At 44.2% G+C, this 17,995-nt stretch overlaps 1 protein-coding gene across 4 annotated transcripts in view; it reads left to right on the top strand.

Annotated features, from left to right (window-relative positions):
* arhgap39 (Rho GTPase activating protein 39) overlaps nt 1-17,995 on the top strand; it is a 579,720-nt gene that overhangs the window by 76,726 nt on the left and 484,999 nt on the right. For 2 of the 4 annotated variants that reach the window (XM_069914962.1, XM_069914963.1), the window contains exon 2: nt 17,589-17,751. The exons of the other annotated variants lie outside the window; for them this stretch is intronic. In XM_069914962.1, the coding sequence (XP_069771063.1) occupies nt 17,621-17,751 (131 nt within the window). In that variant the 5' untranslated portion in view covers nt 17,589-17,620. The remainder of the gene's footprint in view (nt 1-17,588; nt 17,752-17,995) is intronic. 4 annotated transcript variants of the gene reach the window in all.

Raw genomic sequence — 17,995 nt, 5'->3', positions numbered from 1 at the left:
GAGGAATTCAAAGAGGCTGAATGGAGTGATGATGGTGGTCATGAGGGTGTACCAGGATCTGATGATATCCCCACACGAGGTCCACTTTGGAGAAAATCCTTGTCTCGTGGAGGTTAGCTGCGACGTCCTGGATGTGCAGCATGGGGTACCAATCCATTGTTGTGGCCTCGTTGAGCCGGAGGTAATTGCTGCTTGGTCTCCAGCCCCCAATTTCTTTGGGTACCATGTGTAGGGGAGAAGCCCATGGGCAATCCAACCGCCAAAGAATGCTGAGCTCCTCCGGCTTCCTGAATTCCTCCTTCGCCAGCTGGAGCATCTCCAGAGGAAGGTATTTTTCCCTTGTGTGGAGTGGCGAGCCCTGGGTTAGGATGTGGTGTTATACTCATGTTGGGGTATCACCATGGTGAATTGTGGGATGAGCACTGCAGGGAACTCTGCCAGGGCTGGCGTAATCATTCGATCTGATCCCACAGACACCAAGCACTCTCTCTTCCATTTCCATAGATCGTCCGCTAGTGCTGCGACTTTCCGGGGGTCACTGAAATCTACGTCACCCAGGAGCAGTTGGAGATCCTCTGGCAGTTGCTGCATGAATGCTTGCTGAAACATGATGCAGGGCTCGTGTTTGCCCCAGGAGGGCCAGCATCCTGTTCATGAGGGCTGATGGAGGCCTGTCCATTAGCCTGACCAGGTGGAGCAGATGTGCCCCTCTCTTACGTCGTGAGAGCCCTAAGATCTCAATCAGCAAGAACTTGAGGTAGTGTACGCACCTTCTGATGGGGGCTCCTGGATGAAGTTGGCCACCGGCCTGCTGCGTCCTGGTTCAGGGCGCGCACCACATGGTAGTTCATGCCAGATCTGGAATTGTGCCTCAGCTTGGTCAAACCACACATGTTGTGAATTCATCCAGAAGGTTGGCAGCTTGAGAGCGACTGCGTTGATTGCTACCTGTTCACTCATCGCTGGGATTAGATGCCATCTAAACTGATGGGATCACCAATTGTAGCCGCACGCTACTCGAAAGAAGACACACGTGTAGTCAGGTTAAGCTTTTGAGTTTTATTAGGGTTCAGGCCTGACTTTTTTTTACTTGCATTGTTCCCTTGGCTGATGTCATAGCATGCATAACAAAAGTGGGTTTCCCTCTCGCAGGTTCTTTCCTGCATAACATTGCCTTTCTTCCCCATGCACTGCACAGCAAGGCCAGTGCCATTTTGGGGTCTCTGGCCTTTAAGCTGCCCTTGCCGTTCACCTGCCAGTTCACTTGTTGGGGCCAGTGCTGCTATGCGGGCTGCTGGCCTTTGGTTGCACTCGCAACCCGGAGTGCCGGCTTGATCGCTGCCATGGCAGGCTGCCTCATCTGCATCTTTTCCAGCTTAATGTTAACCTTATCAGCCCTATCGCAGATGGTCATGAATTTAAATTCCTCTTGTTACTCGATCAGCTATTCACACTGAGATATTGTTAGATGTTCTCTCTTTCAGATTACGGTAGAAGTCTGAAAATTGGGGGGCATGGCAAGATGGCGTAGAAGAAAGACATGTAATTCCACCTTTCCCCAGCTAGATTCTTAAGTACCCGATTTATTTTTTTTAAAAATTACAAAAGTGGATAAAAATAGTATTTACAGCCTTCTGAATAAGAGTGGTTTAATGTGAAGAAATCTAAAGCTCAACTTCAGAAAAAACTACCTTATAAAAGTGTAGAAGAATTGAGGCCTACCTGCACAGTTGAATCCATGGAGTTGTCATTGGGAGCCTCCAAACCTCAGAGAACTCCTGCCCATTTGAGTTTGATGCCGGCACTGACTCTGCAGTCACAAGATGGCGCTGGCACATTGGTAAGCTCGGCCGTTGCTGACGCGCGTGCATGTAATGCCGGGTGCGCAGCTCGACCGACAGAGGATCCTGTGAACCTGCGACATTGCTTGGTGGCCTGGGGACACACAGTGTAGCGTCAGAAGACGCACGTGTGCATTCAGCGGTCCTGCCCGGCATGCGTGGTGCCTCCCGGGTGCGTGAACGTTTGGAAAAGATGTCGGCTGTGGGGGAGCCCGAACAGTGGTGGCCCGACGAGGTTGGTGTGCTGCTGTCTGGTATCCAACCCCGCAGCCACTCAGGTAAAGGACCTATTGTGCCTGAGGAGGAAGAGGAACTTACCTTGCTGGAATCGATTCAGGAGGAGGGGTCTGAAGTTAGAAAAGGTAAGCCTCAAAAGATGGTTATGGATCCTGGACTGGACTCTGTGTTCACTGTTTTGGAAGGGATTGCTTGTCAAATGGAGAATATGTCAAAACAAATGTCAACTCAAATGACCCAAGGATTTATGGAGGTGAAGACAAAAATGAATACTTTGTGTGATGAAATGACAACTATGAAACAAGAAATGACTGTAGTTAAAAGTAATATTAACAGACGTATAAAATCTGTTAATACTGTACAAGATAATTTAAAAAAAATTGAAACACCTTTCTCTGAAAGTCGAAATCAGGTGGAGCATAATAGGGAAAAAATGAAAAAAGTGGAGGATTCCTTTGTAGAGTGGGGGATTCAAAAAAGGGATTTATTGAAGAAGATTGATTCGTTGAAAAATCAAAGCCGGAGGAATAATGTGAAAATAGTTGGTCTTCCAGAGGATATTGAAGGTTCTGATCCAATAAAACATTTTAAGCACTGGATTCCTGAAGTATTGGGCAAGGAGTTTTTTCCTGAAGATTTGGAATTGGATCGAGCTCATAGAGCGTGGAGGAAGAAACCACTTCCAGGACAAACCACCAAAATCATGATCTTATGAATGGCGGTACAGAAAGCACAGCAAAGTCAATCTCCGTTAATGTTTCAAAATAACAGTTTTTTTAATGCTGATTTGAGCCAGAAGGTTATTAGAAGACGACGGGAATTTAATTCGGCTAAAGGTGTACTTTGGCGAAAGGTTATAAGTTTGCCTTTAGTTATCCCGCGATTTTGAAAGTTTTTAATGGAAATTTTCAATTCCAATTTTTTGAGAATTACCATGATGCTTTGATTTTTGCTAATTCATTGCCAGAATTGCAAAGGAATCGTCAGTCTTCACCATCGTCACCTAAGAGGAGGGTAAATGGGAATCCGTATAGGAAGAATGGAAAGAAAGAAGAGCTGGCACAAAGTCTTCTTGACTTTGAAGACCCGGAACAATCACTGGGTTTGGAATCGTTGGGCTGAATGTATCTATTCTATTTTATTGTGCTTATTTAAATAATGAGTATGCATCTGGCTGGGGGTGGGGGGGGGTGACACCGACAGCTTTGATAGTCATTGCCACTAGTTGGTTTACCACACCCAGAGTTTTAGGGTGTTTTTTAAAAATTTTTGGGTTACTTTTAATTTTTGAGGGGGAGAAAGGGGAAAAAATATTTTTTTTTCTCCTTTCTCTTTTTTTACTGTTTACTAAGGGTTTTTTTATTTTGAAGATTTATAAGGAGGAGTGTTATTTTATAGCCTGTAAATATATTAGTAGTTAGTAAAAACGTCTACTTTGAATTTTGCAACTTTTAATGTTCAGGGATTAAATAATCCAATTAAGCGAAAGCGGGTATTGGCTTATATTTAAAAAAAAAAGAAAATTGATATTGCCTTTTTACAAGAGACACATTTGACCGAAAAAAAAATTGAAATTGAAAAGAGACTGGGTTGAACATGTGTTTTCTTCTTCTTTTAATTCTAAGGCAAGAAGGGTAGTAATTTTGATTCATAAAAATTTACCATTTGAACTAGAATCGTCAGAGGGAAATGTTGGGAGAGTTTTACGAGTGAATTTTAAAATTTTTGTTGAATCTTGGACTTTGTTTAATCTTTATGCACTTAATATAGATGATGAGTGGTTTATTTCAGAAGCTTTTTTATTGTTAACTAGAGCTAACGAAAATATTTTAGTTGGGGGAGATTTTAATTGTGTTTTGGACCCTTTATTGGATAGAAATCCGAAAAGTATAAGGAAATCAAAGATGGCAACACAAATTGGTGCGTTGATGAAAGATTTAAATCTGGTAGATATTTGGAGAAAGGTTAATCCTACAGAGAAAGATTTTTATTTTTATTTTTCATGACATGATTCATTTTCTAGAATAGGTTTTTTTGGTATCAGCGCACCTACAGGGTAGAGCACTGCAAGCTGAATATAAAAGAGTTCTATCAGATCATTCGTTATTATTTTCTTGTGAAGGTTCGGAAGTGGTACGTTCGTCTTACAGATGGAGGTTTAATGCAATGTTACTGAAAAAAACAGAGTTTTTATTTCTCTCTTTATTTCTGACTGAGAATGTTAACTCTGTGGATAGTCATTTTGTATTATGGGACACTTTGAAAGCTTATTTGAGAGAGCAGATCATTAGTTATTCTACGAAAGTTAAGAAACAATATATGGCAGAAAGTTTAAGGTTGGAAAAACAGATTGCTGAGTTAGAGAAAGATTTTCAGAAGGATGTGAGAGAAGTCAAAAAAGCTGCCTTAGCGAAGTTGAAATTACATTATAATACATTACAAACTTATCAGTTTGAGTGCTTAATTAATCGATCTAAACAACGTTATTATGAGTTGGGAGAGAGAGCTCATAAGGTTGGCAACTAAAAACTGAACAGACATCTCGGACTATTAATGCTGTTAAACAGAATTCAACAATTACCTATAAGCCTCAAGAAATTAATAACTAGTTTTATTAATTTTATCAAAAATTATATACTTCTGAGGGGAAGCAGGACAATGAATCTATTGAATCTTATTTATCTAAATTAACATTACTGGTATTAGAAGAGAAATATGTTCAGGAATTGGAATCTCCATTTACAGATTTTGAAATTAAGGAAGCTATACAGGAAATGCCAAACAGAAAGTCTCCAGGGGATGATGGATTTTCTTTTGAATGTTATAAAAAATTTTGTGATGATTTATCTAATGTTTTTGTAAATGTGTTAAAACAAGTTATTGAGGATCAGACGTTACCAGAATCTTGTTCAAGTGCTTTAATAACTGTTATCCCAAAAAAAGATAGAGATCCACTAAAAGTGACTTCATGTAGGGCTATTTCCCTATTAAATGTAGATTATAAAATTATAGCTAAAGTAGTAGCTAACAAACTTGCTGAATATTACCTAAGTTGATACATACTGATCAAACAGGTTTTATTAAAAATAGAAATGCATCAGATAATATTCTTTGTTTAATTACTTTGGTCAATGCATACCGAAATCAACCTAACCATTCTATGGTGGTTGCACTAGATGCAGAAAAGGCTTTTGATAGGGTTGAATGGGATTTTTTTATTTAAGGTGTTAGAAAAGTTTAAATTCGGCCCTCTTTTGGGTTAAAGCTTCGTATACAAACCCGATTGCCAGGGTGGTGACAAATGGTCAGGTTTCTTTACCATTTAAGTTGACTCGTTCAACTCGGCAGGACTGCCCATTGTCACCAGCCTTATTTGCATTGGCTATTGAACCATTGGCTCAGACTATTAGGCAAAACGACAAAATTAGAGGGATGAAGGTTAGGAATGAAGAATATAAGATCAATGTATTTGCGGATGATGTTTTGATATATTTTACGGAACCGAAACGGTCATTGAAGCAGTTACAAGAGTGTTTGTTGAAATTTGGAGAATTATCCAGATATAAAGTTAATTGGGATAAGAGTGAAATTTTACCAGTCGGAATAGGAGGTTATTCTGAATTTAAAATTATTACAAAATTAAAGTGGACAAATAGAATTAAATATTTGGATGTGTTTGTAGATGTTAACTATCAGTCATTGTATCAGTTAAATTATGTGCCTATATTAAAATGGATTAAAGTGGATTTGATTAAATGGAAAGATCTTCCATTAACTTTGATTGGCCAGGTCAATTGTATTAAAATGAATATTTTCCCCCTGAATTCAATATTTATTTCAGTCGATACCTTGTTTACTTTCAAAGGGCTTTTTTTCAGGATCTGAATAAGGCAGTGCAGGAGTTTTTATGGAAGGGTAAATTAGCTCGAGTGGCATTGCATAAACTTACATGGACTTCAGTTACCACATTTTCAAAATTATTATGAAGCGGCCCAGTTGAAATTTATTAGTTGATTGATGGATTTAGATCAACCCCCTAGCTGGGCCAGGGTGGAAATGGCATGTATTTCTGAGGCTGAGGTACATCAATTTATATTTCGTTGGAATTTGAATTTGTTACAGGAACATAATATGCTAGTATTGAAACATTTGTTAAAGATTTGGATTAAAAGAAATATGGTTTTGGGATCAAAAGGTAAATTATCAATTTTAACTCTATTGTATAATAACCAGCTTATTCCTTTTTCAATGTTTAATAATTATTTAAAGAGTTGGGATTATAAGGATATAAAGACAATACAGGATTGTTTTGAAGAGGGACAATTTCTTTCTTTTAACCAATTGAGGGAAAGATTTGGTATATCTGTAAATTCTTTGTGTATTATCAACTCAGAGCCTTGGTAAAAGATAATTATGGTAGAGAGATGAATTTACCTACTTTGACGAGATTTGAAACTTTGATTTCCTCTGTACCAAAGAAGGGGTGTATTTCGGTTATGTACCATTTGTTACAGGCCAATATGGATAAACCAGATTGGGAAAAATCTAAACTTAAATGGGAAAGTAATTTAGCGTTTATTTTCCTTGAAGATGATTGCGCGGATATGCGTCATGATAATGTAATTAAATTGACTAATGTAAGATATGGAATGGTTAATTATAATTTTCTACATCAATTATATTTGACCCTGGAGAAATTGAAAAAATATGGGTTTAGAAATTTGGATTCTTAGGTGTGGTTTATGTACTGGAACTTTTTTACATGCTGTTTGGTCTTGTGTTAAAGTTCAGCTATTTTGGCAAGGAATTAAGATAGTTTTGGAAAAATTATATAACTTTAAATTACTGTTAGATCCAATGATTTTTTTGTTGGGTGATATGGCATCTCTGAGAGGAATGGGGCTGAATAAAATTCAAATTGCTCTTGTACGTTTAGTGCTATCAGTAGCACCTGGAAGATACTACAGAGATTAATATAGGATGCTGGCATAATGAATCGAAAGCTTGTATTGTTATGAAAAAAATTACTTCTAATTGACATGATAATTATTCTTTCTTTGTTGATAAATGGTTTCCATATTTGGATATACTTTGAAATGTTATATAACTAATATTTTTGGCTCCATTATTTTTGGCCAGGTGGGTGGGATGGGGTTTTTTGTGTTTTGTTGGGTTTTTTTCCTATATATTTCTGTAAAATTAATTTTTGATTGTTATTATATTGTATGTTATGTTTTTATTATCTTTTAAATAAAGTTTGAAAAAAAAGTCTGAAGATCCAGACTGCTTGGGAATTGGGTCGGTCTGGATTTTCTGTATTCTAGAGCAATACTTTTAAAATTCATATTTAAGGAGGAAAAATGAAGAGATGAATAGGTACATTTTGTTAGTTTATTGATTAGCAAATACAGCATGTTTTGTTTATCAAAACGAGCATTTTTAAATAAATTGGTTACTTGTTGCTGCTGTGTATCTATCTTACGCATGCACGCACACACACAAAAGCCCACTAAATTAAAAAAGTTTGACAGTCTTTGAAAAGTCTGGATTTTCAGGTGGTCCGGATTTCTGCCATCTGGATTTTTGGACTTCTACTGTATATTATTAGCCTCTCATACATTTTATAGTTACATGGAGTTGGAGAATTATTCCACATGCTAGTTGATCTTTATGCTTTACTCACCACAACTGAAACTGATTTTCTGTTTGTCACTAGTTGCTGAGATTGGGATGCATGGAGTAAATTTTTGACTATTCCTTTTGGGCATCCATGTCTCTTTGCACCAGAACTGTGTTTTTAAATTGGAGAAAATAATTGAATGTCTAGCAGTCAAGGATCAGGAAGGCATCAAACTGATCTTGAATTTTAAAAAAATTAAAGTAGAATGAAATATTCTGTGTGTGATTTCATCACAGCTTGATGACCCAGATAAAAATAAATGAGAGTAAAAGATTGTGTGAAAAGCTTGAAGTAATATTATGTTGCAGCGATGAATGAGGTAGTGTCAAACAAACTTAAAATAATATATATATCACTTCGCGTTCATAACACCATCAGTTTTGATTCAGCAAGTTGTGTCATTAAATTGATCTTGAGAAACCAGGGAACATACCTGCTGTGTTATGTAACAATTTTATTCTTCTTGCACAAAAGAATATACTGAAGATTTGCTACCAAGGAAGGGAAGGAAATATTCACTGGACTGATTAGAACCAAGCAAAGCCAAGGTGATGATTGTGGACTTCAGGAGGAAGTCAGAGGAACGTGATCCAATCCTCATCGAGGGTTCAGTGGTGGAGAGGGTAGAGAACTTCAAATTTCTGTGTGTCAACATCTCTGAGGATATGTTCTGGAGCTTCCATGTTGATGCAATCACGAAGAAGGCTCACCAGCGGCTATACTTTGTGAGGTGTTTGAGGAGATTTGGTATGTCACTGAAGACTCTCAAAAAGTTTGACAGGTGTACCGTGGAGAGCCTTCTGGCTCGTTGCATCACTGTCTGGTACGGAGGTGCCACCACTAAGGACAAGAAAAAACTCCAGAGTGGGGTGAACTCGGCCTGTGTCATCATGGACACCAGTCTTCATCCACTGAGGTCCTCTTTAAGAGGCGATGTCTTAAAGAAGCCTCTATCCTCTCTGCTACCATCAGGAAAAAAAGATACAGGAGCCTAAAGGTGAGCCCTCAGTGGCACAAGGACAGTTTCTCCCCTCTGCCATCAGATTCTGGAATGAACAATGAACCACAGACACTGCCTTACTTTGACTTCTGCTGCACTGTTTTGATTTATATTTTGCAAGGTGGGTTATATGAATGTGACGCTGCCGTAAAACAACAAATTTTGTGATTTTGTTCATGACAAATAAATTTTGATTTTGACAACTCAAGAAATAGGAACAGGGGGAGGGTATCTGGACTCTCAAGCATGTTCTACCATTTAATAAGATCATGGCTGATGCCCACCTACCTGCTTTTAACCACAACCCTTAATTCCCCTACTATGCAAACAAATGTCTAACTGTGTCTTAAATATAGTATATCCAGTCAGGCAGCCTCTACTGCTTTATTGGGCAGAGAAGTCTACAGGTTCACTACTCTGGGAGAAGCTGTTCATCCTCATCTCGATCCTTAATCAGCTCCCCTTGAACCTTAAGTCTATGCCCCCCAGTTCTAGTCAACATTTCATTTGCCTTTTTATTGACTTGTTGCACCTGCGAACCAACCTTTCGCAATTCATGCAGAAGCACCCCCCAAGACCCTTTGTGCAGTCTTTCACCGTTCAACTAATATTCTGAACTTTTATTTTTTCTTCTTCTCAAGCGGATGACTTCACAATTGCCAACATTGTACTCTATCTGGCAGATCCTTGCCCACTCACTTAACATTGTACTCTATCTGGCAGATCCTTGCCCACTCACTTAACATTGTACTCTATCTGGCAGATCCTTGCCCACTCACTTAACATTGTACTCTATCTGGCAGATCCTTGCCCACTCACTTAACATTGTACTCTATCTGGCAGATCCTTGCCCACTCACTTAACATTGTACTCTATCTGGCAGATCCTTGCCCACTCACTTAACATTGTACTCTATCTGGCAGATCCTTGCCCACTCACTTAACATTGTACTCTATCTGGCAGATCCTTGCCCACTCACTTAACATTGTACTCTATCTGGCAGATCCTTGCCCACTCACTTAACACTGTACTCTATCTGGCAGATCCTTGCCCACTCACTTAACATTGTACTCTATCTGGCAGATCCTTGCCCACTCACTTAACACTGTACTCTATCTGGCAGATCCTTGCCCACTCACTTAACATTGTACTCTATCTGGCAGATCCTTGCCCACTCACTTAACATTGTACTCTATCTGGCAGATCCTTGCCCACTCACTTAACATTGTACTCTATCTGGCAGATCCTTGCCCACTCACTTAACCTTTCTCTTTATCTGCAAACTCTCTTCATCCTCTGCACATTTTTTTCCCACTGTCTTCAGCATCATCAGTAAACTTCTACACACCACACTTGGTATCCTCTTCCAAATTATTAAATTATATCATGAACTGTTGCAGGCCCAGCACTGACCTCTGTGGAACTTTGCTTGCAACTGATTGGCAACCAGAGAAACGGCCATTTATCCTAATTCCTTGGCTTCCATTGGTTATTCAATCCTCTATCCAAGCTAATCTTTTTTGGCTTGGCTTCGCGGACGAAGATTTATGGAGGGGGTAAATGTCCACGTCAGCTGCAGGCTCGTTTGTGGCTGACAAGTCCGATGTGGGACAGGCAGACACGGTTGCAGGGGAAAATTGGTGGGTTGGGGTTGGGTGTTGGGTTTTTCCTCCTTTGTCTTTTGTCAGTGAGGTGGGCTCTGCGGTCTTCTTCAAAGGAGGTTGCTGCCCGCCGAACTGTGAGGCGCCAAGATGCACGGTTTGAGGCGAGATCAGCCCACTGGTGGTGGTCAATGTGGCAGGCACCAAGAGATTTCTTTAGGCAGTCCTTGTACCTCTTCTTTGGTGCACCTCTGTCACGGTGGCCAGTGGAGAGCTCGCCATATAACATGATCTTGGGAAGGCGATGGTCCTCCATTCTGGAGACGTGACCCTCCCAGCGCAGCTGGATCTTCACCAGCGTGGACTCGATGCTGTCGGCCTCTGCCATCTCGAGTACTTCGATGTTATGGATGAAGTCACTCCAATGAATTTTGAGGATGGAGCGGAGACAATGCTGGTGGAAGCGTTCTAGGAGCCGTAGGTGATGCCGGTAGAGGACCCATGATTCGGAGCCGAACAGGAGTGTGGGTATGACAGCGGCTCTGTATACGCTTATCTTTGTGAGGTTTTTCAGTTGGTTGTTTTTCCAGACTCTTTTGTGTAGTCTTCCAAAGGCGCTATTTGCCTTGGCGAGTCTGCTGTGTTTATTCTATCTTGATGAATGTCTTTTATGAAACATCTCATCAAATACCTTCTTGAAATTCAAGTTTACGCATCCACCTGTTCCCCTCTGAACTGTGTTCATTCCATTATCAAAGCACTCTAGTAAATATGTCAAACATGGCCTTCCTTTTCTAAATCCATGCAGCATCTGCTCAATATAACAAGTTCTATCCACATATCTTGCTCTTTCTTAACGATGGGTCCAAGCATTTTCCCAATGACGGACATTGAGCTAAATTTCCTCTTTGGCCAATAGATGTCTGCCTTTTGCCAACATTCTTGTTTTAACAGCAGCATTGTAAAAGCCCAGATTCCTGGACCATCATACAAGGAGAAATAGAATAAAGGTAGAGCTTCCTTTTAAACTTGAGATTTTATGAAAATGGGAAGTAATCTCATTGAAATGTGCAAACTTCTTAAAAGGCTCAACGGAAGTGTGATGTACTGTTAGCCAGAATCAGACACACACACAAAGGTAAAGACTGTACAACAGGCTTTAATCCACAAAGACTTCCACAGAGCCAGGCTGGCTGTAGCTGCAGTAACTCTGAGTGAGGCCTCGGATCAATCAGAGGGTGATTGACACCCGACCGGGTGGGGCTTGATCCATTCAGGCCGATTGAGTGACAGCTGGCCAGATGGTCCTGTCCCCTTACACTCCTGCAGGTACAGAGGTATCCCCCTGCAGTAGGCCGGTGGTGTACCACCATATTCACCCCCTTTAAAATTGTCCCGTGGGGGTGGGGGGCAGTAACAAGAAATCGCATCCACTATATACATACAATATTTACAGGTTGAGACCATCCGGCAGCCGCCGGGATCTCTGTAACCGTCGTAGGACTGGCTCCTGGTCACCGGTTGGAAGGGAAATGGGGGGGCTGGCAGCAGAGTTCTGTGTGGCTGGTGGGGTGGCCGGGGTCGACATATGAGGGTCATATTGGATGGGTGGGGGGGGCGGGTTCATCTCCCAAGGCTGAGGCAGGCCCCTGGTGGTCAAGGAGGTCCTGCGTGCCCCATAGCTGCGTGGCGACGGGGATGTATGCCCGGTCAGCATTGTTCTGGGCTGGAGGGTAGCATGGTGTGATGGGTGGTCCTGCTGGTGTCAGGTCCCTGATTGAGATGGTGCCCTGCCACTGCCGAACCTAAAGTAGGCGTAGTTGTGGTTTGCATGAAGGAGGAAAACCTGATCGACCAGGGCTTCGGCCTACGTGTTTACGCAGAAGCACCGGTCCCGGGGATGTGAGCCATGCTGGGAGGGACATTCCAGTCGCCAACCTCCTGGGGAATGAGAACAGACGTTCGTGAGGGGTCTCACTGATAGCCGTGCACAGCAGCGACCGAATGCCATGGAGCGCCTCGGGCAGGGTGTCCTGCCAGTACTCAACGGCCCTCCCTTTCGACCTGAGAGCCAGGAGGACTGCCTTCCAGACCACTCCATTCTTGTGTTCCACTTACCCATTGCCTCTCAGGTTATAGCTCGTCGTGCGACTGGTTGTGATGCCCCTCGCTCGTCACTCATGAAACTAGACCCCCGGTCGCTGTTGATGAAGGTGGGGTAGCCAAACATAGTGAATATCTGCCCCAGGGCCTTGATGACGGGGCAGTGGAGGTGTCTGGGCAAGGGATAGTGAAAGGGAAGCATGAGTACTCGTCCACTACCGTGAGGAAATAGACATTTCAGTTCGTGGAAGGCCCTTTGAAGTCCATGCCGAGGCACTTGAAAGGCCGAGTAGCCTTTACCACATGGGCCTACAGGGGCAGAAGAAGCGGAGTTTACACTCCGTGCAGACCCAACAGGCCTTGGTCATGTCCCTGACGTCCATGATGGTGTACAGCAGGTTTCGGGACTTAATGAAGTGGTACAACCTGGTGACACCTGGATGGCAGAGGGACTCATGCAATGCCTGCAGCCTGTCATCATGCATAGACATGCAGGTGCGAGAGAGGGCATCAGGGGAGTCGTTAGACTTCCCGGGGTGGTTCTGGATGTCATAGCTATAGGTGACCAGCTCGACTCTCCAGCGCAAGATCTTATAGTTCTTGATCTTGCTCTTGTGGGTAGTGTGAAACATGAACACCACGGCCTGCTGGTCTATGAGGACAGTGAATCTCCTGCCGGCCAGGTAGTGGCGCCAGTGGCGGACCGCTTCCACAATCACCTGGGCCTCCTTTTCAATGGCAGAGTGCCCTAGCTTGGAGCTGTGGAGTGTCCTGGAGAAGAGGGCGACGGGACGCCCCCCCCTTGGTTGAGGGTAGCAGTGAGGGCCACCTCAGAGGCATCGCTCTCCACCTGTAAGGGGGAGTCCTCATCCACAGCCTGCATCATGGCGTCCACGATGTTTTGCCTGATGCGGATGAAGGCTGCTTGCGCCTCGGGTGGGAGGGGAAAAGTTGTGGCTTGGGCCAGTAGGCGGACCTTGTCAGAGAAGTGGAGAACCCACTGCGAGTAACAAGAGAACAGGCCCAGGCATCTGCGGAGAGCCATATGGTGTGGGAGGAGCGCTGGTGGGGTGTTGCGCAGGGTGAAGGAGCTGCAGGTTGGCCGGGGATGGTAGGTTGGCGTGCTGTGTATTGTGAGTGGAGGCTGGGGCCCCCATAAAGCAAGGGTGACACTGGAAATGTAGGCCCAGGAGGAGTGGGGCGCAGAGTTTGGGCATAACCAGGAGCCTGAACTCTCCCACAGTTATATCAGCCGAGCAGCGCCCGAGAGTACCAACAGTCTTATCCTTGGCGGCGAGGGCTATCGAGCAGGTGGTGGGGTGGACTGTTAATCTCAGGGAATGGGCCACACTCGGGTGAATGAAGCTCTCTGTGCTGCCACTGTCGAATAGGCACTTCATTACCTGCCCGTTGATTTGCATGTCCATCATTGAGCGCCCGAGGACATGGGGGATGTCCCTGGTCAGCGTGGTAGCGGCCAGGACCGTCTTGGAGCCGGAGTCGTGGCTCTCTGGCTGTGCGGAGTGATTTATGGCTTCCGGAGACATGGGGAGCATTGGTTGGGCGGCCTGGTCATCGCCCGTGTTGGCCACGTCAACATCGGCCTTGGGGCATGGCGTGCGGCAGCCGATGGAACCCGGAGGCGTGTGGAACTTTGGTAGGGTGGTCACGTGTTGACCACGTCGTTCTCAACGTCGTCAGGGGTCCTCCGTGTTGGCTGCTGCCTGGCCCAAGATGGCGGAGGCTCGTGGGGGCCAGCTGCATGGCTGGCCTCCTTCCCCAGCCGTGTCCGTTGCGCTGGGGGAAGTGACATCACTACGGCTGGCGGCAGTGATGTCATTATGTGAGCCAGAAGTGACGTCAAGCTGTGAGCTGGAAGTGACATCGCTGTAGTTCTCAGCACTGGCGAGGGCGGGGCCTGGTGCAGGAGCTCGGGGCACATGCTGCGAATTTCGCTGGCGGGGCCGGATGTTGCACGGTCGAAGTCAGGGAAGGCAGAAGTCGTCACGGAGATAGTGGCGCCGCCCGGCACGCGCTTGTGGGGGTGGTCCCCAAGGGAGGTCGCAGAGGGCCGCTGAGCTGCTGGCATGTTTTGAGAGGCACACTTTTGCAAAGTGGTCTTTCTTGCTGCATCGGGAACAATACTGGTTCCTAGCTGGGCAGTTTTGGCACAATCGTTGATCTGACCCACACCAGGACCCACAGTACTTACAGGGGCGCCGGGTGCAGCGACGTTCTTCTCTCCAGCTCAGTCTGGGGCTGCAGCCTCAGTGTGAGAGGACCATGACGGAGCCTGGGGGAACCTGGAATCGAAAGCTTTGATGTGCAGGGCTGCTGCTTCCAGGGTTTGAACCACTTCCACAGTCTTGGTTAGGGCGCAGATGTTGTCTTCCAGCAGCTTCTGCTGGATGGCCCTCGAGCGTAGCCCTCAGACGAAGGCGTCCCGGATCAGCCTCTCGACCGAATCTGCACCTACCCTGGGTTCAGCCAGACACGGTCGGGCTAACTCTCGCAAGTGTCCCAGGTAAGACTCAGCCATCTCCCTGGGTTGCTGGGCTCGGGTGTTGAGGAGGTACCTTGCACAAACCGCATTCATGGGGGGCTTGTACAAGTTCTCAAGAGTTTCCATTGCGCTCTTGTACGTGGAGCAGCCTTTGATTGCCTGGAAGGCTTGGAGACCCAGCTTAGGACCAACCTCTTCCGATCTGAGTCCAGGATGCTGCCCTCGTGTGCCTCGATGATGCCTCGACCGCGTGCTGCCAGATCTCGTGGGTGGGTCGACTTTGAGGCTCCCTGCGCACAGGAGTTTTTCCATGGCAGCCGTGGGAAAATTTTGTGGATTAAATTATGGTGCACTGTTAGCCAGAATCAGATACACACAAGGTAAAGACTGTACAACAGGCTTTAATCCACAAAGACTTCCACAGAGCCAGGCTGGCTGTGGCTGCAGTAACTCTGAGTGAGGCCTCGGGAGGCCGGCGCAGGCTTATATGATTGACACCCGACCGGGTGGGGCTTGATCCCTTCAGGCCGACTGATTGACAGCTGGCTGTCCCTACACTCCTGCAGTACAGACGTTGCCCCCTGCAGTAGGCCGGTGGTGGACCACCACAAGAAGTGATAGAGCATGAATATAAAACATAGAATGTTACAGCACAGTCCTGATCCTTTGGCCCATGATGTTGTGCAAACCAATAGAAACGTACTCAACAAATTAAACCTTTCCTTCCTTATATCCATAACCCTTTATTTATCTTGTATCCATGTGCCTGTCTAAGAGTCTTTTAAATGCCCTTTTGTACTAGTTCCCATGACTGTGTATATATATAAAAAAACCTTATTTCTGACATTTAAACTTACCTCCCTCACCGTGTTCAGCTGCCCTCTGGTTGCTACACTCGACCTGGGAAAAAGGTGCTTGCTGTCTACTCAGTGATCTAGTTAGGATGTTTTTATTTCTTGGCTAAGCTGTCAAAACTTTGTATTACAACTGAAAGTAAGTGATAAATTATTTCAGTCTGCAGTAGCAAAAATCTCTGCTCTAGTCAACAAGAAGGGTTGCTGTTAAATACATTGGTTAATTGTATTGTTGGATTTATTTGACTTGTTTGACTTGTAAATTCTTTAAATAAAATATTGAAAAAAAAAATCTCTGCTCACAAGGTGTCTAATAATTGAAGTTCTCAGCTCTGTGGAATTGGAGGCAATGTCACTGGTTGCATTCCAAACAGAAATCCATAGAGTTTCTGGATGCTAAATGAATCAATGATTTGCTGATAAGTGAAATTGATATTTGAGTTTAAAGACTAGGTTTCTTCTTCTTTGGCTTGGCTTCGCGGACGAAGATTTATGGAGGGGGTAAATGTCCACGTCAGCTGCAGGCTTGTTTGTGGCTGACAAGTCTGATGCGGGACAGGCAGACACGGTTGCAGCGGTTGCAGGGGAAAATTGGTGGGTTGGGGTTGGGTGTTAGGTTTTTCCTCTGTCTTTTGTCAGTGAGGTGGGCTCTGCGGTCTTCTTCAAAGGAGGTTGCTGCCTTCCGAACTGTGAGGCGCCAAGATGCATGGTTTGAGGCGATATCAGCCCACTGGCGGTGGTCAATGGGGCAGGCACCAAGAGATTTCTTTAGGCAGTCCTTGTACCTCTTCTTTGGTGCACCTCTGTCACGGTGGCCAGTGGAGAGCTCGCCATATAACACGATCTTGGGAAGGCGATGGTCCTCCATTCTGGAGACATGACCTACCCAGCTCAGCTGGATCTTCAGCAGCGTGAACTCGATGCTGTCGGCCTCTGCCATCTCGAGTACTTCGATGTTAGGGATGAAGGCGCTCCAATGAATGTTGAGGATGGAGCGGAGACAACGCTGGTGGAAGCGTTCTAGGAGCCGTAGGTGATGCCGGTAGAGGACCCATGATTCGGAGCCGAACAGGAGTGTGGGTGATTTTGTTTAATGCAGACTGGGCTTGGGGGGCCGAATGGCCTCTCTCTCTCATTTCTTTTGGAGGATTGACTGACAAGATTGTAGTACAGTATATGACAATTCGTTATTATTACCTTGAGAAAGTTTATTCATTTTTTAAGATTTGAAAGTTATGGAAATTTGTAAAAGAATTTGCATTATAAAAAGAAATTATTAACAATATGAGCTTGACAAGGTGTCTTAGAGGTATTTTTAAAGTTTAGGCACGATTGTAATGTCAGAAAGACAGATTGCATTCAGGAAGTTGCTGCAAATGATAATGTGCTCAAAGAATTGGAGAAATTTATGGAACAGAAGGAAGCTTTTCAGCCATGTTCATGCTGATTAAATTAATTTTGCCTCCTAACCTTTGGTCAAGAGAGTTACAACTTGTTTAAAAAAAATAATGAGGGTCTGCCAATACCATTTTTTCAGGTGGCATGTTTTCTTTCTCTTGATTACCCTCTTTTCCTACCAATTAATTTCAATTTATGCCCTCCAGTTCTTGAGATTTCTGTTGATAGAAATTATTTCATAATTATGTACACATCAGTGAAATCTTATTTGTTCCCAAAGGTGGAAAAAGATGTCCCAGTCATTGTCTCCTCACAAGTTTTTCAGCCCTGGCAACATCAACGTAAATCCTTTTTCTACCTTTTACCTGCAGACTGCATACAGGATTGAAGAAGTAAAACACAAATGTTTGCAGACACCGTGGTTGAAGTAAAAAAAAACATATTGCTGGAGAAACTCAGCTGGTCAAGCAGTGTACTTTATGAAGGAAAGAAAAAGATACATAACAATGTTTCAGGCTTTAGCCCTACACTAAGGTAATGAAAAATGTCGGCAGGCATCCGAATAAAAAGGTAAGGGGTGGGGGGAGGAGCATGGTCATAAAAGCTGGAGGTAATAGGTGGAGGAGGGAGAGAGGGAGGGCACAGCATCAAGCAAGGGAGGAGGGATGGCTGCGTGAATAGAGAGGGAAGGGGGTGGAGAGCTGAGGGAAAGGAGACAGAATGGAAGGGAGGAGGAAAGGAGAGCATGTTAGCAGAAGCCAGAGAATTTGATGTTAAT

This window comes from Narcine bancroftii, chromosome 1 (genome assembly GCF_036971445.1).
Source record: "Narcine bancroftii isolate sNarBan1 chromosome 1, sNarBan1.hap1, whole genome shotgun sequence".
NCBI lineage: Eukaryota > Metazoa > Chordata > Chondrichthyes > Torpediniformes > Narcinidae > Narcine > Narcine bancroftii.
Note: the sequence above shows the minus strand (reverse complement) of the source record. Positions and strands in the feature narration are given on the sequence as shown.